The sequence below is a fragment of the Eutrigla gurnardus genome, assembly GCF_963514095.1.
Source record: "Eutrigla gurnardus genome assembly, chromosome: 2".
NCBI lineage: Eukaryota > Metazoa > Chordata > Actinopteri > Perciformes > Triglidae > Eutrigla > Eutrigla gurnardus.
In genome coordinates this window covers 18,478,279-18,502,018 of record NC_139916.1, presented here as the reverse complement: position 1 = coordinate 18,502,018, position 23,740 = coordinate 18,478,279, and the positions used below count along the sequence as shown (strand labels likewise).

The window sequence follows — 23,740 nt, the reverse complement described above, 5'->3', positions numbered from 1 at the left end:
TGCAGTCTATTAGTAATGTCACAACTTAATCAGTATTCAGATTAAAGATTAAGACAAGTAGGCTATTATTTTTCAATTGGGCATTCTCTGGGGCAACCTAACAACGGTTGTTGTGTTGGAGGAGGACGTCCAAGATCCGTGTTCATATGACAGAATTGGCTAATCCGTGTTTATTTCACAGAATTGAGTTCGGGCTATCCTACCGAGCTGTAAAACGCGATCAAACTGCGGTCCATGTCTGTCACGGAACCGGGACCTCGCCATCCGTGTCTATATCACGGAACATCGCCGCCCTTGTCTATATCACGGAACCTCGCCGCCCGTGTGTATATCACAGAACCTCGCCGTCCGTGTGTATATCACAGAACCTCGCCGTCCGTGTGTATGTCACGGAATCTCGCTGTCCGTGTGTATGTCACGGAATCTCGCTGTCCGTGTGTATGTCACAGAATCTCGCTAAGGGAACAGAATTGAACTGACGTTTTATGATGACAGGACAACAAGCTGAGCCTTCAACAACTGTGAGGGTCAGGGTGATATATTTGGTGTCGAAAATGAACTAAATATTGTTTTAAATGTTGCGTTTCCAAGTCAGAAAGCACGTCCATCGAGTGAGATCTGTACGGGGCATTCCGTGTGTAGACCACGGGAGGTCCGTGGCATTGTTTTTGTTACCGTGATTTGCGTGGTCATTTCACGGAATTTCGGGTGTTTCCGTTATATTGCCACAGATTTTGAGTTAAGGGTCCGTGGCTATTTCACGGATGCCTGTGAGACCAGGTTGAAATATATGCACATGTATGGCTGAGAGAGAGAGGACATCAATATATTTTTTTCATGATTTACCCTATGCAATAAAATAGCTGCTTGAATATTGCAGATCTTGTTTCATTATTTCCATATGTTTCACACTGCTGGTTCAAACAAGAGAGTGGCTGGTGAAAAAATAGCAACCAACTAAACTGTCGTGTTCATGTTAATACATAAGTCACGATACCTCTAATGTAGTAAATGTGAAAGGCAGAAAATAACAGTGATGGGGCCATTTGCTTTGCCAAACCACTACCTTTATTTTCAATGCCATGAATCTATGTGCTGATAATAATTATGTTATACAGCAACTTCTAGTGCGTTTTACTTTGGACTTTGTGGTACATTCACTCCTTGTGCAGGACACACTGACGTTCCCCCTCAGCCTGAATGCCTTTAGCAGAGCAGTCAGCAACAACAGCCTGAGAGCTGAAAGTCTCATTCATTTCCTTAGAAAGTCTATTAACCAGCATCTGTACTGTTTGAAAATCATACTCCATCAATAGGTCCTTAAATATAAGCTCATGTGTTCATATGTATATCATCTTCACGATATTTTGTGAGTGACTTTGTTTCAACAAGGCACTTCTTACCAAGACCCTGTAGGTGTCACTGTTATACTTCAACTCACACAAGGAATAGCATGAACTGGAGAAGAAATGTATATCATTGTTAGAAAGGCAGAGCCACTGCATTTTAACCCTGCAAAAGGGACCATATTTTCATGGGTCAAATGTACCTGTATGATTCATAAATTGTAGATAAACGTTGAACATTGAACACAGTTAGTTTGCTGAGCTGATTGCTCAAAATGAAAATGAAAAGTGAGCCTGACTGAGGATCATATGGGAATAGAGGCTGAGTGAAAGCTTTGAAGGAAGATGACTGGTTCAATGCCTGCAGCCAGTGACAGGAATGTCGTTTGAGGTTTGTTGATGCTAATGATCATTATTTTTAAAGATAAGTTTCATATGAAACAGATTTGGACAAAGGCGAGTTTGCTGCGAAAATGCATTGATGCTTCAGCAGGGTTAGATTCACTGTGGATGAAAGGACAAAAGTTTTGGACATCTGTCACACGCCAGCGCATGCCCTCCGCCCTCCAGACAATAAAGCTGTGGATAGGGGGTGGTGTCCAGGGGGAGAGGGTCAGGATCCTCTCCAATCTTCCTGTCCTTTCATTCTATACTCTCTTCAGCTTCTTATGCAGTCTTTAGATGACACAAACCTCTGCGGTTCCTCACCACTTCCTTTGCTACTTGGACTAAAAATACTGATTTAACAAAATTTCTCTCAAGAGAAATACAAATTTGTGTAACACTTGATTTTACTGGTTGTTTATTTCTTAATCATTTACTTGAAATGATTTGAGTTTAAAAATATGCACTCTGAATGTATACTCTTGGTTAATTCATCGGAATTAATCTGAATATATTTCAAATTAAATGGGTTTTTCTTCAGGAAATGTCCTCGGAATTGATTAGGACATTAGGACATTGATATGAATATGAATAGCAGTAAAATAAAGCTTTATCAAGAATTTAATTTAGCTGTATAAGATTGTTTGTGTGTGTGTGTGTGTGTGTGTGTGTGTGTGTGTGTGTGTGTGTGTGTGTGTGTGTGTGTGTGTGTGTATTTTAGTAAGTGACTGAATGACACTCAAACCTCAAACACTCACAGACAAAAAGACAAAGTCAAGGATTTTTTTTTTTTTTGGTGTGGTATCTTCATTTCCATGACACAACAGTCTTTAGTGAGGTAGACTATAACAGGTCAAGAGTTAGAAACATTGCTCCTTAAACTGACATGTTAAATGACATGAAATAAATATTTCCATGTACAATGTCTTCAAAATGAGGTAGAAATGGTTACAGAGAATGTACAAGATACAACAAACTTACAACTGAATTACAAAGATAACACTGAAATGCCATTTTTCCATCAGTTGGACAAATTCAACTACACTTACTTCAATGATGAGACGCAGCAAATATTGTTATTTGCTGCAGAGTGTAGGTTAATAACGATCACATTCTTTGTGTGGCATTGAAGAGCATTCAATTGTTGTAGCTAAGCGCTTAAATACTTTTAAAATCTGGTGGAAAGAGTACATTATACTTTGTGTAACACCTTTTTATCAATCTGTATTTTTTCCCCCTCCAGCATAATTTGGAGCTAAATCTTTGTGTGACAAGGTTTATTTCCCCCTCAGAAAGTTCAATTTTATGAATGTGCTTATATTTCCAAATTCAAATATATTTTCAGACAAAATCTGAAGCTGCATTTCAGCCTAAATCTTTCTATTAAGGGATCCACTTGCCATGCATGCTTTTAGGCAAGACTATTGTTGTTTAATTTTGCAAAAGATATATTTGTATGGCACAACTTATGAGGGGTTGGCACAGTGGAGCAACAAAGCTACAACTCTGAAAAAAAGTGGTACATATTTTCTGACAGTGCACATACTTGGTAAATATTTAACTTCTCCCTTCTTCATGGTCTCAATTCATGTTAGAGCTCAAATCAAGCTAGTTGACTGATGACACTGTGTCAAACGGTTTTGAAAATACTGATAAATGAGATTGGACACTTTATTAAGATATTTAATAAACATACCTATTATAGAGCATGTACTGTAATATGTGTACGTCTTGATATGCCAACAGTTGTTAATCAGGAGTGCTTTATTTCGACAGTTTGTCCACTAAACCTTTTCCCCCACTGCTAACTACACTAACACTTAACATTCATTTCTCCACCAAAACCTATAAGAGAATTACATCTATACATGAAGAAAATATGTTTCATATATCTAAAAACATCATGGCATGTATTGTCCTTAAAAAAAAATATCTGAATTACATTCATCATTTCAGGCCTTGGTACAAAAACCTCAAGTTTAATTTCCAGAGCTAAGAAGCTGTGTGTGTGTGTGTGTGTGTGTGTGTGTGTGTGTGTGTGTGTGTGTGTGTGTGTGTGTGTGTGTGTGTGTGTGTGTGTGTGTGTGTGTGTGTGTGTGTGTGTTTCCTGTTTGTATCAAAGGCCTTGTAAGTTCATTGTTTCCCTGAAGTGTTCAGATTATGTTCTGCTCTCAATAAAAGCCATGGCTCCATTTTCATCTTGCTCCATAAAGCTCCCTACAAACACATAACGGTAATAACATACATTCTTATTTAATCATTCTGAGGTAACAATATTCTTCCTGAGTATTCAATAACATGACTATAAATCATCCTTTTGAGAGGCAAAAGCAAAGAGAATGCATATATTTAAAAAAAAAAAAAAAAAAAAAGAGTAAATCCTAAGCAGGTAGATCTTCATAGAGAATGTAAATTTAAAAATTGTCCGTGGAGAAGCATTTAGCCTCCACTGAGACTTGAATCCCTCAGTCTGGGCTGTGCATCCAAACACAAGTGATAAACAGGCTTATGCACCGTTGGCACTGAGTGAATTTTATGCAGACTTAAGCATGGTTGTTTTTTTGGTAGTTTCATAGATTTATATAGTCATTGTTTCTTGTAATAGTGTGAATATTAAAGGCGTACGTTGCACTGTTATTCTCAAAAATATACCTGTTAGTTTTAGGATCAGGATCAAATAAACAACACGCTTCAGGGCGATATGCATATACACGTCATTGTGTGAATGCTTAATACAAACATTAAAATGTTAGATTATTTCCCCACTCTTTCTTTACATCAAAACTATTTCAAAAAGGGCGGCTTCATGTATACTATGTAGAAATTTGATACGCAGCTTGTTATGTATAAAACTGGACAAAAACAAAGGTTGTTCAGCAATGAAATAGGGTGAGAACAAGAAGCGGGACGCCGGATAGGATAAAGTAAAGAACACGAAAAGAAGGGTTAAAGAAACTGGGGGAGAAAAGAATTAGGGGGGAAGCGAGGGATGAGCAGGGAAAACATTCATTTCTCGAGGCCAGGTTACACACCGAGCCTTGGAGTCAGCTGTGTAAAGTAGCAGTGATTGTGCTGAAGTACTATGGCAATTTCACCATTTAAGTTATTGCTCTCTTTACTTTTTGGTCGGTACTGATTTTTGTGGTGTGGTACAACGTATTGCAGTCAAAGGCCTTTTACATACATAATGGCCACAAATAATTACACCCACTTTTAAAACGGCAACGTTGCAGGTGCAGTGCTGCCGCCGCAGTAGCCAAAGGAAATAAATAGGATCCTGAGAGAAACAGACACTCATACATTTAGACTGTCTTAAAGCTAACTTTGTAGAGAATGCCTTAACCTCGCCCCTTAGACTTACCTCAACCTTAGAGAGCCTCTGTGAATCTTTGGAAAAACATGAATAATGAAAATGTTGAAGATGCACAAGAAATACCAGTCTTGTGCCCTCTTGTTGTTCACTAGAGAAATTAAACCTTTCATTGACAAATCCAATTTTGTTCCCCCAAGTCTGTCAGGTTGGTTTCAAAGAGTGAGCAAATCCTCTCAAATGCAGACCGGTGTTGTCAGCGCCCTGCGGTGGGGTCCTCGGCCCTTGTGTGCGATCCAGGTATCTTCATAGACATTCTCTGTTGCTGAGGAAAGTTGTGCTCCCCTGATCCACTCTCTCCTGGGAGGCCTGATGGTGGGCTGTAGTCCCCCGCCCCGCCATAAGGGGGTGACATCATGGGCTTTCCAGATTTGTAGGCCTGTGGCTCTGAGGCTGAGCCGCTCATGTCGTAGCCGTTGCCGTGCCCGTTGCCGTGACCCTTGCTATGACTGCTTCCATGGCCGTTGCCATACTTTCTGTAGCGTGAGCCTTCAACCTCTGCTCCCTCCTGTCCATCCTCTGCCATCTCAAAGGCCTTGCGTTTCAGTGGTGGTACCCCTCCCTCGGAGCTCCCTCCAAGGCTGTGAGATGGGTAGCTGTAACTGCCCCCCACCATGGTGGGCCGAGGGGCCAGAGGAGTTGGGGCACTGATCCCAGGGGGCAGATAGGAGGCACTGGGGTGGCTGTATCCAGAGGACAGGCTGGTTTGGGGGTAGCATCCTGGAGGGTAATTGTAGATAGCAGTGCTGGTGCTGTAGCTGGGCACTAGAGTGGGTGCGGCCTGCAAAGAGTGTAGAGGGGCAGGCGGAAGTGCTGCGCTTGGCTGAGGGCAGTATCCTGAAGACAGGTAGGTGCTGTTGTAGGCAGGAGGGTATTCCTGAGATGACGGGGCGCTGCAGGAGCCAGCACCACTGTAGCCTGGCTCAGAGGCCAAGTTACTGCTCACTACTGTCACACTTCCTGTGGATGGGATGCCCACAGATGCCGAGCCCACCTTGGTGCCAGTTAAGGCCTCCAGTCCAGGGTAAGACTCCATGCCCTGACCCAGAGCCCATGGCTCAGATTCAGTTTTCAAGAAAGTTCCAGGCTCTGGGTAGGCCCCTGCAGGAGGGCGTTCATAGGACAGCTCCAACCCTGAGTACTTCTCTGCATAGCGTTTGAGCAGAGACGAGGCGGTAAGGGCCGAGATGTCATCGCTGGCCCACGGGTAACCTGTCGGGGCAAAGCCGCGGCGACCAGCTGTAGCGTAGGGGTCGTGTTTGTGGGCAGATGGCGGCGAGGTGGTAGAGGTGACATCTAGGTGCTGCTCAGGCCACTGAGATAAAGGGGCGGCGTGCTCCGGGGACCAGTGCATCTTCAACAGACCTGACAGAAACAGAGCCAAATTAGTCCACACAATTGTTAAATAATGTATCACATGTTTTAAATTTTCTTTTTTCTTCACCAGATATATCATGAATATCTAATCATAACAATTATCATCATATCTGCCCTCATAATCACAAAGGCTAGCTCCCCCTTTACCAGAATCATGTCAATGCTTAGCCTCTGCTCTTCTACACGGTCTCATCCAGGCAGGGGACAACTGCTCTAATCTTTATGTGAAGTCGGCAACATAACCCCCAGCCTGGTCTCCACGGCGATAAGCCTCTATCAGCCCACGAGCTGCTCTCTGCCTTTGCCTCTCTCACATTAGGGCCATTGTTGTCTCTCTGTGACTCTCTTAGTCCACAAAGCCACCCCCACCGGGCGTGTGATCTAATTCGGCCCAAACCTCAGGGGTTTGCTGGACAGGGGGGACAGGAGGTAGGGGGGGGTGGTGGTATAGAGGGGCTTTTCATCGTACTACACAGAGAAACTGGACCAGTATATCTATGAACACTATTACAAGCAAACCGACGGGTTGAGAAGTCAAAAGATTCTGATTTTCATGTGCCATGTGTGATTATACATGCACATTTACACAAACAAGGAACCCACTGGTTTAGTGGTCGTGGGCTTTGATTGGCTTTTGCAGGCCTTGTCTTTTTGAACTGGCATTAGGCTGACATTCCAGGCATTGCAAGGTATTATTAAACTGTCCTGACCCCAGGACGGAGCCAGAGGGGCTTCCCTACAACAGTACTCAACAGAGGAAGAAGTTACTACTGCAGTTAATTTAACATGAGTTCTAAAAAGAACTCTGATCAATACATTGCCACCAATATTTTAATATGTTCTCTTGCAATATTTGGGCATACATGTTCTGTTCTGATTACTGGCCTTTATATATATATATATATATAATTATGTACCATAGATGATTGTCTTAGAATTTTGGTTTATGAGTTATGCATTGATTTAAGACGTTGCAACTAATGATTATTTTGATTCTTGATTCTTTAGACTAATTAATCAATATCTTTCTAAATTAACTGAGATACAAATGTGGAAACATTACAGTCTGAAAACAAAAGGAAAGGAAAAGGGGGAATCAGAAAACTCTCATTGGCGAAGTTTTAACCAGAAATGTTTGGTATTTTTGCTTCAAAAATGAGAACGATCAAAATAATTGCTGATTAAATTATATCTCAATCAAAGAACCAGCTCTATTTAAGCTACTGTTATTCTAGATGTTCTACATAATAGGAAACATCTCTTTTCAATTATTTTCTTCTGAAAAATACAAAAACAGGCAGCTAATTTTAGCATTAGTGGCATGCTTTTATACACACACACACACACACACACACACACACACAGACACACACACACACACACACACACATACACGTATACACACACTTACTCACTGCCATGTCTGGTCTGAAACTGTCTACATCTGGATTATGGCCGGTTGTGTCACATGTCCACTTGGACCACCAGATGGGATACAAACAGTCCACATGTTGATCCCTAAATTAAATGATCCTTCAGACCAATAATCCCACTCATCCAATCCAGGGATCGCAGCGCTCTCCACCAGTACAAGCTCCACCCTGTGCTCCTGGGAACTCTGACTGGCGATGGTGCTCATCCCAGGCACAAAAACATTATTGCTATACGGCGTTAAAAGGCTTATATTCCCACCAACATGCATACATGGCTGGAGGAATATACTTAACTGGGGGTGCTGATTCATCGTATGTCACAGTAATCTGCAGATCATGGCTGCATTACCCAAATGGGTCTCCTGGGTGCAGGGTTAGGGGACCCCTAAGCTCAGACCAGTGCAGCGACTGCTCTGTCATTACAGGCAAAGCCAAAGGGTTCAGTCATTCTTGTCAATGTGCGAGCCCCCAAAAGTCATTCTTAAAAACCTTTAGGTCTGTGTGAAGGGGCCATCACAACATATTCAGAGGGAGTGTTTACCCCCTCACGCTTTTCCCTCTGTATTGATACCAGCATCACTTCCTTAAGATATTTATTGGGATAATTGTTCTTTGAGGCAAAAGTTTGATTTGTGATTTAGGTCTCTAAACACAACACCAGAATTTAACTGGGGGAATGGCAAAGACCTTGTTATCACCCCAGTTTCCGGCTATACACAGTATAGTGTTTCTACATTCAGTTTGAGGTACTCTGGTGATGTATCTGAGAGTATCCTTCTAAGTCCAAGAAACAAGTTTGTTCATTTAAAAATTGAAAGCGATGCTAAATACATTGTAGTCATTTATTAGAAATGCTTTAATCAATAAAACAGAACATGAATTCTTCGATGTGAAATCCATCAGTATATGAACAATAAAGTGAAAAAACATCTGTGGCCTTGTTGGACTTTTTTACACTCATGCAAATTCTGACATCATGCATACAGACGGACACACATACACGGCCATCAGACTGATACTCACTGGTCATGCTGATTGCAGGCATGAGCCAAACGTTTGCCGCTTTGCCTTCAATCTACTCCTTTCCCCCGCATCTCTTCGCCCGTTGGTTTACAAACTATCTGAGACCTATAAGACCACAGTAATCTAAGGTGTCCTCATCAAAACGCAGTAGAGGAATGTGAAAACTGAGGATCCCTCTGAGATCAGACGACGGAAGAGTGAACTGGAGGGTCTGGATGGGTTAAGGACCAGACTGAGGAAACCAGACTAATGAAGGATTAGTACTTATGAGGCTTAAGCTAGTGTCAGTGCTCTGTGACAATTGTGGACAATAATTAAAGATGCAACTCCACTGGTGAGCTTATTCCTCATGTTGGCTGTAAGCCTGTAACATCCCTGAAGGCTTTATTGCAAAGCGTTGCAACAAAACGGATATTTTACTTGATCTTTATTGTGTGAAATGACACCTGATTTTAAAGAAATTGCATAGACATTATTTAGGCCGTTGCAAATTTATGGCTACAAAAAAGGCTGTCAGGATTACATTTTTTTAAAGAGAGAAAAATGTTTATTTCTTATATGTTTGCAGATGCCACTGTAGATACAAAGACATACTGTAGAGCTACTTCAGATTATGTGTAATTATTATACTGTTATACTATGTTATAATTACTGTTATATAATTATTATATTAAAGCACACATTAGTAAATTACCGTAACTGCTCTCTTTATCAGCTGATAAATATTATGAATTCAGTTAGTTATGTACACCTATATTCCCAATAGTAGATTCTCATTCTTTATACACAGAAGGATAGTCTTAGTTCTGAGACTAAAACGGCTTCGCAATAAGGCATTATTTACATATTGACACTGCCACGCTTGCCAGGAAATGTGAATTTCTCTGACAGATTAAAACCTCTTACTGGTAACAGGCGCTGTACCATTGGACATCTATGTTAAAGTGTGGATATTAGGGAGCAGGGTTTGGGTATTAGGGGGGATGAGTGAGGGAGCCCCTAACCCTAATCTAGCACCTCATGTTGGACCGGGGCTTAGAAACACCCCTCCATTCTTGGTCATGCTTGGCTTACCAAGAAACAAAGATGATCACTAAGCCGGCTTGGTACTATGACAGCTTTCCTTAATCATTGTGATCACCATACTGTCGCCCAACACCCGTGTTTCCTCTTTGTCCTGCAGCAGTTTGGTTACTGGACACGTCAGATGAGAAAATCATAGAAATAGGAAGATGAAATATCTATCTATCTATCTATCTATCTATCTATCTATCTATCTATCTATCTATCTATCTATCTATCTATCTATCTATCTATCTATCTATCTATCTAAAAACAGTTCAGTAAGTTGACAATTCAACAATTTGAGACCAATGAAAAATAAGATATGAATATTAATAATGTGAAGATGCAGGGAAAATGTAATTATTCGAAGTCTAATAAAATGTCTATAAACCATTCTGAATCAAAGGCCTGGTTGTTTTAAGTTTATGTTTAAAGACTTCAACACTTCCAGCAGCTCTCAGATCCTGGTTGTTCCTGTTCCAGCGGCTCGGAGCATTACGCTAAAAGCTGCTCGACCAGAGGTTTTACTCCTGCACTTTGGGACAACGAATAGACCCAAGAGGACCTGAAGGGCTGCATGTCAGACATATATACAAGACCATGTGGTGCTTTAAAAGGATTTAAAAAAAGGTATAATTGTCTTCTTCTGGTCCTGGTCAGCACTCGGGTCGCAGAGTTCTGAATCAGCTGCTGAGTCATTGAAATGAATGAGAATGCCTCCTTTGTACCTTTGCAGAGGACTTGAACACCTGACCTCTTTGTCGAGGTGACACATTGACAGGAGACGTATTAATAGTCATAAGTCTCTGTTTAATTCTCCAAGTTACTAACTAAAAGAAGGAGCAAACGGAGTTATGTCAACATACTCATACTCATTCATTTCTTCACATGCACCGGTAACACTTAGGTGGACAGAATGTTGACGCTTCAAAATGGCTTCGCTGGATGAAAATTCAGATTCACGTCTGCATCTTTGAGAAGAGCGAGAATACATCAGAAGAGGAGATGGCCTGTGAGAGCACTGAACGTGTCGAGGCAGGAGGGAATAAAGCGTGACGAGTGAGAGGGAAACACCTCACAAGCAGACCAATCCTGCACACGTGTGGTCAGAGGCATATGTGCTCTGCAGTGAAATCCTCTGGGAACCAAAAGAAACACCACAGTCCCCCTCATAGCTGCCATGACACTTTTAACTCTTCGTCTTTGCTCATCATCAAGACCTAAAATGTGGTTGTAGCGGGGCTTCGGGTTTCACCAAACAGCAAAACATGCAGTGTGTGTGTAAGGTAGGGACTGTGGTGTTTGTATACAGCAGCCTGATCTGTCCAATAAGGAGATGGACTGAGTTGTCCAAGCTCTCCATCGAGCCGTCAACAACCTCCACTTAAACCACTTTTTTTTCTTTTTCTTCTTGCCGCCATCGACAAGATGCAACAAATTCACTAAATGATATTCTCCTACGAGGACACGCACTTATGCAAGTCATGCATGTTTTCAGTGCGTCAGTGGCTTGACTCGTGGTCTACTGCATGGTCAGTATGAGTAATTAGGGGTTAATTAGATGAAAGTACATGTGGGGGAAGGGGCTGACTGGAAGGGGGATTTGGGGGTTGTGAGGCATCAGAGGCGGCTTGCTGGTTGGCTCCAACACTCCTCTGTAAGTGCTTCTTTACTCTACTCACAATAAACAAAGACTTACATTTCCTGAGGATGGACAGACACAGAAGCATACACGCCAAGATGCACACACACAGGATCAAGCAAGCAGTGTTGAGTTCCAGCTGGCCAACAGGCAGAGGAGCTCTTGGTCACCTATCGGCTGAGTCAGGCCGCTGGAATGCCAGGAATCTAACCTGAGATCTATTTACAAAGCACATAATATCCTCTCCATGCGCTCAACATGCACTGTCCACTCTCGGGCTTGTAAGGGAGAGAGGGAGAGAACATGCTTACTTGCAGCGCTGATAAATGACCTTATCAGCTGTTTGCACATTATTGGGCGATTTGTATTAGTTAGAGTTAATTCACACCATTGCCAGTGAGATCAATACAGAAGCCATCAGGAGGAGAATGGGATATGAATATACATGGGAGCATGTCAACATTCTTGTGGCAATGGACTGCACACATCACACCACTCTTCTGTCTTCCTGGCTTACGGTTTAAATGTGGGTTAGATTGTTATGTAAGCAGTGACCATAGTCTAAATGCTGAAGCCAGAGTGAAGGAGGATCTGCTGAGGGAAAAACCCTCCCTCTCCCACGTCTCCCCCCCCCCCCCCCCCCTTTTTTTCTCCAGCCCTGCACAGTCTCTCGGACAATCCACTACTGTAATATATCTGATTCAAGTTTTTCACATCTCTAACCCACATGTTATTTCTAACTAGGAATCACGTGACAATTTAAGTCAGAATGTGGCTTTTCCTGCTCAAACAGACCCATCACACATATTTATGTCAAAGCGACTGAGAAACTATTACTTTGGAATCATTTAGCCCTCTTTTTCCTCTCATTTGATTTTTAACTTAAACACTCTTTATTTTGTCCTGAAACATTCCTTTCTTGAGCCTCACTCTTTCTCTCTGTGCCGTAGGAAAAACAGGACCGTGTGTCCGAGCCTGTGTGGTCAGTTTCCCCCTCCCCCGCTCTTTTAGCTCATGCACACACACACACACACACACACACACACACACACACACACACACACACACGTAGTAGAGGCTTGCCTGGCCCCTCTTTGCTTATTGTGTCCACTCATATATCAGGCTGCAGCTGACCAGTCCCTCCTTGCGTCCCCTCCATCTGCCCTTCACTTTTCTCTGTCATTTTACCAGCAGCAGCATGGCTCTTTACTATAACACCTCTAAGGTGTGCTACAATTTGCTTAACAAGCTGTCATGATTACTATGGAGGACTACTGTGTGTGTGTGTGTGTGTGTGTGTGTGTGTGTGTGTGTGTGTGTGTGTGTGTGTGTGTGTGTGTGTGTGTGTGTGTGTGTGTGTGTGAATGGAGGGTGATGTTTATTTGTCCCTCTATACAGGACTAATGAGAAGCTGCTGACACCAGGTTACTAACGATCTGGCTTTCATTTACAGAATCATTTCACCCGGGTGACTGGCAGCTAAAAGGGCTAAAACTGCTAATCATCATTACGGACAGAGCCCATAATGAGGTGTAGGTGATTGTGATTTAATGTTTACTTGTGTGAGCCTGTGAGATTTAGTGGTTGTAAAAATAAATGTCTCATAGGATTGTGTGTATTTTGAAGTTTCTACGGTGGGAAAAAAAAAATCTAACCTTACTCTGTGAGTCTTTTTGAAGGTGGAATGTGACAGACGTACGTTACTAAAACGTCAGTCCACTCAGAAAACGCCCTCCTCCTCTGAGTTTTTCTTTTTCTGTAGTGTCTCTGTGCATCTGTATAGCTCTTAAGAATAATAAAAACCTTTAAGTTATTTCCTGTTGTGCTACTCCAATCAGGTTAGCGTTGTAATCCTGTTAAGGCTTAGCCTAATCAATAACCCAGTCAATCAATATAAGCATATTCATCAGCCTGGATAGCAACCTTCTCATGATTAGCACATATACAAGTGAGGCCTATACTGTGACATGTCACAGAGATCTAATTTAATCTGCTTTCACATACTAATAGGACGCGCATAGAAAACAGATATGTGACACTGGAAACTAAATGTTGCAACCCAACACTGGGTGTCCCCAGAATTTCAAGGTGTTTTACTATTGTTAAAAAGTATAACCAACATTGTATGTATTTTACATTCTTATAGAAAAGCATGTGAATTCAGTCGACCGCTCCGCTGCCCTCCTTCAAACGTCCACGCTTGTGAGAAAAGACTGCAGTGCTTTAGCTGCTGCATGTTAAAACTAATTCTCACTATACTAGAGTCTCATGGAGGGGCTGAGAAAACAGCGACTGGACACTTTCTGTGAAATTCCTCAATGCAAAGCCTGAGAGACTCAGCTGTTAAAGCCATTAGCATATCTGCAAAATGACTTCTCGCAGACCCCCAGCCCCTCTCTTCCCTCTACTGAGCCACGGGAGATGAGCTCTGGACAAAAGAGGAGCCAAAAGATGAAGTTGTCAGAAACTTCATCTTCAAAACAGACCCAACCCAATCTAGGTGGCATTGTTAACATACAACATGCCAAACCCACCCATCATTGGACATGACCATATTGATCCAAGTACAGGCTGTGTACACACATGGATTTAGAAAGTTGTGCAGACTTACTGTATGGGGTGACAGGACTGAGCATTCTGCAGCCCTGGCCCCAGGTGAAGAGGAGAGGACCAGGTCCACTTGGTGCTAGTAAGGGCCCAGCTGCATGCTGCGGGGCCTCCCTGGGCTACTGCTTCTCCTGCTGCTGCTGGCTGTGCGGCTGTTGGCTCGGCTAGGGACCGGCCTCTTGGACCCCTCCATGGGTCATTTCACAGTTCAACACAGCTCCGACACGCTGCCAACTGAAGAGCACACACATGCCAGTGTCAGAGCCACGAGACACGGCCAATAAGACGAGGATGTTTACTCAAAGCAAGACATAGGGACATTTTGACACAGGTTGACATATTTATTTAAAGCCCTAATTTGCTTGCCTTTAGTACATTTAATTCACTTAATTCAAGACTCCTATTAAAAAGACTATTATGAACACTTTCAGGAAAAACTTGCAGGAAGCGACTAATATTGACAAAAAGAAAGTAAGCACTCACGTTTGCTTTCCTCTGTTTTTCTGTTTATGTGCATGCACGTGCGAGCGACTGATCAAGGCAGAGCTAAATGTCCTGAAAGAGAGGGGGCTTTTACCCTCTGACCACAAAACCGCACGGCCAGTGGAGACAAGTTTCTAATTGTTTGAAGCCACCCACGTTTCAACACGAACACTGCGAACCGCAACAGCAAGAGGAACTTTGTACTCTGTGCAGAGCAAGGAAGCCACCGTGTCTAACATGGAATACATGAGGGGGGGCTGAAGAATGAGTGTAGAATAGGAGAGTGCATTTACATGTATTCTGGTTTGACATATAGAGGACAAACTACGGCATGTACGCCGGAGTAAGCAGCACATAAAAACAGGGGCATACCACATGGAGAGAGAGAAGAGAGCATTGGAAATCACAGGAATGTGCAAGAAGCAGCAGAGACATTGTCATTACTGCTGAAAGGAGATAAAAGCAAGATTATTTCTCAACAAGTGAGCAAATGGTTACTGACCTGATCATGCCCGGATTTGCTCGATGGATGGTTCAATTTGGGAAGTAATCCACTATTCCTACAACAGGGGAGCTGACATAAATGTGTGTGTGTGTGTGTGAGTGAGTGTGTGTGTGTGTGTGTGAGAGAGAGAGAGAGAGGCTTGTACTCTCTTCTGGGACCCTATCCTTCTCTCCTACACTCCCTCGCTCGCCCTCTAGCTCCCTTCTCCCTCCCCCCTCTTGCTCTCCCCCGCCCAGTGACAACAGAGCAGCACATACATCCCCTCCCCCAACCACGCCACCCCTCCCCCTCCTCCTTCTCCCTGTCTTTTGTTAAAACTATTTCAGCAGGAAGGGAGAGAGAGGGAAAAAGTGACCAATCATGCAGTGTCAGAGAAGAGCCTGTTTCCCCCTGCTGTGTGTGTGTGTGTGTGTGTGCGCGTGTGTGTGTGTGCATGAATTTCCGCTTGTGTGCATTTATTAATTATTATTTGACTTATTTGCAAGTATGTGTGCATGTGTTTTAGTGTGGTCCTTCAGTGATAGATGAGCATGTGGGACACGCTACTGAAAAATAGAGAATTTTCTCCTTCACTGATCACATGAGAAGTTCAGTTATTGTCAATGACTATTGATCTGGTACATTGATCCTAGTAGTGTTGGGAGGGCGGGGTTGAAACAACCATGTCAATATTACCTAATTCCTGTGGTACCCCATCCCCCACTTACACACACACACACACACACACACACACACTAGCCTGCACACATGCATGGGCAACAGTAAATGACCTCCACATTGGCCTCAAACCTTTGAGTAAGAAGTGGGTAAATTTCTTCACCTATGATTTATCAATATCTGATACTCCAGTGCATATACTCACACTGCTTTTATATAATTTTATTTCCAGGGACTCATTTAGCTCTTTCCTTTTAGTCCCTACTTTGCACTCCAATCCCTCATACATAGAAACCACAGCTGTGGTTCTGCATTTAGAGTTATGGAGTAGGCGGGACAAGCTGGTCCACTCCTCATGTTACTCTGCTGTAAACACTCAAGGCCCTGCAGGACACACTCCTTCTACTTTGGGCCCTGTTCCACACACACACACACACACACACAGGCACATGTTTGACATGTGTGAGCTGTGTTTTAGAAGGTGATCGTTCAAAGCTCAAATTGTAACTTTGGTTTTTTTTATTGGACCGCAATCACCTCGCCATGATTTAAAAGCAGCTCACCGCCTTTCGCTGTTCCACCAACCTGACAATAGTTGGTGATTGCAGTCCTTCTGTTATTTTGGAGATAAAGCCAGTGCCGCGAGCTAGATTTTATTTTTTAAATAATGGAGGTGGAGGCTTGTTACAAGACCTTTCATCAGGTGAGGAGTAATGACTAGTGCAGCGCTCAGCTCTTTCTCCCTTACCTGCTTTGCTGACGGACACTGAAAAAAAAAGAAAAAAAAGCCACGCTGTTATTTTGCAGGCTAGGAAACAATACATCTAAACAATCCCCAATGTGCTGCGGGGGCTTTTCTTTTCATCGTAGATAAGGCCAGGCTGTTTGATACATTCTCACTGCCGAGGCGAAGCCCCCCAGATGTGGTCTCTCTTCCCCACGTAGCCGCGCTGCCCTGAGCAGGTCACTGAGACAAGCACAGGGACAAAGGGCTCCGAGTGTGTGCTAATAACAGGTGAACAGAAAGGTGCCGCCATCAGCAGGTTAGAGAGCAAGTTTACTGAGAGAGAGGACAGAAATTCCCCTTACAACTCAACTACTGGAGCAGTTATAACACACACTGATTTACACACACACACACACACACACACACACACACACACACACACACACACACACACACGGCTATGCTGGAAATTGGACATTGTAACTCTAAACGTGGGTCCCGTTGGCCCTCTGGGTGGGATAGGTCACATGATAGCACCCCAGAGAAGCTCAGCTGTTTGCCACTCTAATTCCGTCTCGAGCAGCTGAGCACTGGCCTACTGCTCCACTGAACTGTCCCAGTAATGATCACTGTGAGTGTGTGTTCATGTGTACGAGTGTGTACAGGAAGAGGGAGTGGGCTTTAATAAGGTGAATAAGACCTACCTCCAAAAAACCAACCGCTGTTGTAGCTGCAGAGTTCAAAAGTTGGAATATAACTCTCTTTCCCATGTGACCAAGCAATTTCACATGTACAGAAACGATGTGAAGGGTGAATGATGAGGCAGAGAGGGAGAGGGCAAAACAGGAACAGGAAATCTTTGGGAAAAGAACAGGAAATGTGTGTATTGTCTCCCAGAAGCAATGTCACTGTCAGCGAAGTGCTGGCCTTGTACTTAACGGATAATATCTGGTGATGTTTTATATTTTTCTGACAACAAATCCGAAACTAACAATGAATCGACCCTTTTAATATTCCCTGTGTGTTACTCTGTGCTGTAGAGTTCCACGGTTAGTGGAAAACGAAAAGTGAGTCACACTGAATGAGGAGATGAAAAAAAATATATATAAACTACATGCGTGAGCTGATTTTTAAGATTTCTGTCTTCAGGGACAAATGAGCTGGGTTCTGAGTGTGACACGGTAGGAAGGTCAGAGCATTGAGAGAGGGACCAATGCCTTGTTGGCTTTTGGCTTCTCATGGGATTTGTTAAAAGTCATACATGTGTTGTATGTAATGCAAACATGCACAGCGGAGTATACACTCATCATGTTATTAATATTCCGCTCGCTGATGTTTTCGTTGTCAGCTTCTCTGGAAAACGCCTTATTAACTCTAATCCATATCCTTTAGAAAATATATAAGACAGAGCTGAAAAACACACGCAAGTCATCATGTGTCGTCTCTGCTCATCAAGTGCAGAATGTCAATTAGCCTGCTTCACAATGATCATACTGCAGGCTGTGTCTCTTCAAGGTTAAATGGCAGCTCAAGAAGCACAACTGTTGTCATTTTCTTTAAAAAGACAATTATTATAAAGAATAATGCAGAGCAGGACAATATTTAAGAAGATTTGGATTTGATGGATTTTTGGTTTTATATGTAATCAACAAACTTAAGCCTGCATGCATGCACACACACACACACACACACACACACACACACACACACACACACACACACACGCACACACGATTGCACAGATGCAATGCAATGCTCCATTTTAGAGTGGCTTATTGTTCTCTGGTATAGAGAACACACAATATCCAAGTCTAGTAATAGAGGTTAGATTAATTGCTGACAAATCTGTATTCAGCAGTTCCCTTTCTCTCCACTTGACAGATTTATGACAGAGATTGATGGAGGGGAGTGCCGAGCCGAGAGCCGCCCCCCTTCAGAGAGAAAAGAGGACAACAGCTCAGTGAGTCAAATAGAAACTGAGAAGAAAAAAACCAACAGGATTGTTTTGGTTGGATTTTACACATGACCAACAATTGTGTCTTTGTAGTTTGTAGGAATACGCTGTCGTATCTGTTGTAACCATACAAGTTACCTCCAAAAATATTGTTTTATCATTTTATTCATCTCACACTCCATATGAAACGTTCAAATTCCTCTTTAAGTAAAACCAAACAGATTATGTCTTTTTCACAGCAGACAGTTTGACTGGTGATGGTAGAAAAAGCACAGGTTATAATGATATTATTAACAATGGCTCTAGTCTATTCAAGAGTCCCATGACAGCCAGCATGAACACCAGGACCCTGAAACTGAAGCAGCATTATAAAATTCAACCAAAATCTATTTAATTATTACACCCATCCAAACATCTTTAAAATGGACAGGTTCACTTAGAAAGCACAAGTTGGTCTCTTATTTGATTTAAATTTAAAAAACAATGAAAAGGAAAACAATTAGCAAAATGAAGATTTTTTTTCAAGGAACACCTCCACACTTTGGAAAATATGCTCATTCATTTTCTAGCGAAGAGTATGATGAAAAGATCCAATCTCCAGTTTGTAAAAGTGCTAATAATCTTTTCATTTAACTCTTGTCAAGAAAGCAAATAGCTTTCGATCCCAACTCGCTCCTTAGGAACTACTCACAATTTAGAGTCCAGTATTACAAAGAGAATATACATGTTTTCTAAAATGACAAACTGCATCTTTAACCTTTAATGGTAGAGAACATTATGGGTCACCATGGCTTATTAAATGTGTTGAACTTAACTGAACCTGATCTGACCGCTTGGTTTATGTATTTTTTCGGCTAAACAAAATCCACTAGATGCCTCCTTAAACTGTATTCCTTTCATTTTACCTCCAGGCACCTTAAAGGAAGTTAGCGATACAAAACAACTCACACCACACATGAGGACTCTGTTAGGTCTCACTATAAGCACATTCTTTGAACATCTAGTTAGGTACTGAACACAGCGGCGGAAGTTTTTATTTTAAAGGTGACAAATTACATTTTCTGACATACTATACTATGACTTATTTGTGACATTTTTATTGCATACTATACTATGATTTATTTGTGACATTTCAATGACATTATATTTAATGGCATTCTCTACAGTTCCATTTTTATGGCATATTATACTATGACTAAACAAAAAAAGATTCTTTACAACCGATTTTAATGACATTTGATTGCATTCTATATAATAACATTTTTATGGCATTTAATGTCATACTATACTATGGCATATTTATGACTATTTTATGGAATACTCTAATATGACAATTGTGACATTTATTATTACAACAATATATTTTTATGATGTAATGATTTCTTGACATCCTACACAATTATATTTTCAAGGCATACTTTAAAATATTTTATGGCATAAAAACGTGATAAAATAATCATAACAAACAAAAACAACGACACATTTTTTTCCCCCACCTCCATCCTTCCACCTGATGTCAGAGCCAACAGCTCACCTGATTGGTCGAGGCCACAGCCCGCCAGCTGTTTGTAATCAGGAGCATTTGAGAGTCTGGATCACATGACACCCTCAAGGCACACATGCACACATAGATATATACATACAGGGTCCTTTGCAGTCAGGATCACCTCCAGATGTGCACACTGTTTTCTCACCTCAACATAAAAATACAAAATAAAGAACGGGGGAGGGGTGCAGCACAGGGAGAGGACAGGCCAATGAAAATGGAAACAGCTCAAAAGGTTGGGAGGCAGGTAAAAGAAAGAGGAAGTCTCGACTTATCATGTTGGTACCCTGTGGGACCGGTATCTGTCTTTTTAAAATGAACATCTTGAAATAAATATTAGGATTGTAAAGTCCTCATAGGCCAGTCTACCTGAAAGGAGTGTGACTCTGCTGCCTCCCGGTGGGAGAAGTCATTAAATAAATTATAATCAAAGCTCGAAACACATCTCTTGTCTGATCAAAATGTTTAAGCAAAAAGACACGATGCAATAAGAACAACACAAGTTAATTTTGTTTCAACTGTAATCATTTATTTTTCATTTGTCTATAATCAAAAATTAAAATACATATACATATAAAACATTACTTTGCTCAAGACTTGTCATTCAGTGGCCGAAGAGACAAGGCATTGCTCTTTCTATGGCTCCAAGACTATGAGATTAATGTCACTGTAGTATAGGTGTTCTTGCCCCTGAACGCCTCTCTCTCTCTCTCTCTCTCTCTCTCTCTCTCTCTCTCTCTCTCTCTCTCTCTCTCTCTCTCTCACCCTTTTCTTCTTCTGTCACCCGACTTTGTCCTTGAAACAGTCTTATATTTATCAGAAGGACATATAGGTTCACACAGTGCACAGTTTTCACTTTTATCTCCACATAAAAATAAAGCAGGGATTTCTTTTCGCAGGAGATCATTTTAAACTTGAGTCTCTTGCTGTAAGACAAAGACATTTTTACAAAATGGGACACAGTGATGATGGAATGTTCTCAACAGCCTGTACCTCACCAATGGCTTTGAAACGGTCTGTTTTTGATGTTAGGTGGTAAAAGGTACAAAACAGCACAACAAAGTGGTTATGTATTCTATGACAGGCACACATACTGCACGTATATTTATACTCACATCCAACCAAATGTGTGACCCCTCCAGGTCACATGTATAAGCAGTCAACCGACAGTATACTGAAGGCATTTAGCTGCTTACCATACATTCACATTTACATCGATGACTTGAAAATCAAGTTTAAGACACATGATTCGTATTAAAACTACTTAAACAATTGTATTTAATCATATTTGGCCTAGTCTTTTCTCAATATATATGTATATAATCACACAATGAATAATATTTAGTCATGCCATTTGTTAGTTTACTAATGGGTCCTCAGACGCACAAAGATTATTCACATTCAAAGGTCAAAGCAAGAACATGACAGCAAACACAATGTACAGAACATGTCTTGGAGGAGGTATTACTGCATGTGATGCTACAGTGATTGATTTCTGTAGTTGTGCACTTCGATTGAAAGTCACTTGAATAGAAATGATGACGACTATGGGAGAAGAAGCCCTGAAAATGGTAATAAAACTCCAGAATGAAGGAGTTTATAGATTTTAAGCATGACCATATTAATCCATCAAGTGATGGATCAAATATTCTAAATGGATCATTTTTTAATATATCATTAATTAAATATTAAACTTTAAAGTAAAGCTCCACCTTCAAATAAATGGTGATTCCAGGACCTTTGTTGCATCTCCTCTCTATAATAATAATAATAATAATAATAATAATAATAATAATAATAATAATAATAATACATTCCTGTTATTGTTCAATTAATTATCAATCAATAATTGATTTACAAGCAGTTTCAAGGATCTCTGTGTCCTCCATGGAGGACAACATTCACGGTGATGTCTTCCATCAGCGCTCTTCGCTCTCTTATTACATTATATACAGAAAGCATAGAGAACACACGGTAATTTTTATCTAAATATATAACTGTAATAGAGTTTTGTAAATTAATTTGATTGCTTAATAGACCCATTCAAAATAAAATATGTATCAAATGATTTATCTACAGGAAGTGCAACTACAAATAAAGTATTATTGAAGGTAATTTTTTCACACCAGACTCTCTCTCCAAACGGTGAAACTCAAAAAGAAGTCCTATCCAACATTATTAAAGACAACTCCCAGATTTGATCATGATCAATAAAAATGAGGTTGAGCGCATCACAGTTTATCCAGACTGACATGTCTCAGACATGTGCTCAAGACATGTTCCTCATAATGAAAATATATCCTTTTAATTGTGTGTGAGATTTTCCTTTTGGCACATCAAGCGTTATAGGCTTCAAATGTTACATTTTCCTGAACTGCCTTTCTTCCACATGAGGATGAATACAAATAATAATGTTGCACTGGCAATACAAACTCAAAGTTGTGTTAAGGTTAATTTGGGTTGGATTTGGGGTTTATATTATTGCTTAAAAGAAAGTCCTGCAGCCTGTCACAAAAAATAACACAATAATAATTATTTTCCTGATACTCAAAGGGACACACTCCCTCTTTCTCTCTCTTTCTATCTATCTATCTATCTCTCTTCCCCCCCCCCCCCCCCCCCCCCCCACACACACACACACACACACACACGCACGTAAACTGTTTCTCTGTTCTGGTTTTTACCAGAACAGAACCAAAACCGTCAACCAAAGTGCCTTGCGTGAGCTTTCATGAACTCATCTGAGGTAAAGAAATAAGACACTGTACTAACACATGACAAATATAAGAACGACCTCTATCGTAACAATCATTAGTTCAAAGACAAACAGCCATAAAGAGAAAAAAGATTACAGCTTAAAAAACATGTTATTGACGCTGCTGCTTCAACTGACGTGGGTCTTATCACATTTACAATGTTCAGTTTACGTCATCACACAAAACTGACACAAAGTTTTATGCTCCAAAGGAGGCTTTGTTTATGTATTACCGATACCTGCAAAGTTTTTTTTTTTTTTTTTAAATCTACCAAATAATCAACCATATCATCACTTTTAGGAGAGTTACACACTCATTGCACATGAAAGAAAAAGACACTCTAGATTTAAGGAACGATGACTGAGAAACGTACTTCGATTACTAAAAAGAACCTGGTTTGTTTTTTAAAGGAGCATTTCGTCTCCATCCTTTAGCCTAGTTAAGTGTGCAGTGGAGTGGGGATAGTCTACCTTGTTGTTACTGATCAATGATGGTAGTGGAGAGGTCATCATCGTTGTTGTTACGTGTGTGTGAGTGTTCTTCTATCTTTGTAAGGACCAAATGTCTTTAAAGCAACATTTTTGTACTAAATCTGGATCCGGTGACTACTTTTATTTGAAAGGAGTCATTTGTAGTGATGAAACAAGAATAAATGATCATTCAACTCAATTGTTTTGATTGTTTCAGCCCACACCTTCACTACTTGAGTATTTATTTTTCGGACAACTTCAAGCAGTCGAATCAGGCTTCTTATTGGGGTCACCCTTAATAAGAATTATTATTATAAGCTGATAATATGTCCATGTGACTTTACATCTTGTTTTTGGTTCCCCCAAGTGGTAAAAAATATATATAAATTATTGCA

At 41.2% G+C, this 23,740-nt stretch overlaps 1 protein-coding gene across 1 annotated transcript; it reads right to left on the bottom strand.

Moving 5' to 3' along the window:
* Positions 1–2,530: 2,530 nt before the first annotated feature.
* On the bottom strand, positions 2,531–15,437 carry LOC311029841 (fidgetin-like protein 2). The gene is made up of 3 exons (XM_084035238.1): positions 15,233–15,437; positions 14,252–14,481; positions 2,531–6,465 (listed from the first exon to the last, which is right to left on the bottom strand). Exons 2-3 carry the CDS (start codon positions 14,274–14,276, stop codon positions 5,297–5,299), a joined length of 1,194 nt encoding a protein of 397 aa, XP_083891364.1. The 5' UTR covers positions 14,277–14,481; positions 15,233–15,437; the 3' UTR covers positions 2,531–5,296.
* Positions 15,438–23,740: the final 8,303 nt, after the last annotated feature.

Bases quoted from the DNA above. Each gene is read 5' to 3' on its own strand.
- LOC311029841 (XM_084035238.1), bottom strand. From the start codon at position 14,276: ATGCTCAGTCCTGTCACCCCATACA. The intron at 6,466-14,251 runs GTAAGTCTGCAC...TGTTTCTGTCAG, and splicing joins CAGTCCTGTCACCCCATACA to GTCTGTTGAAGATGCACTGG.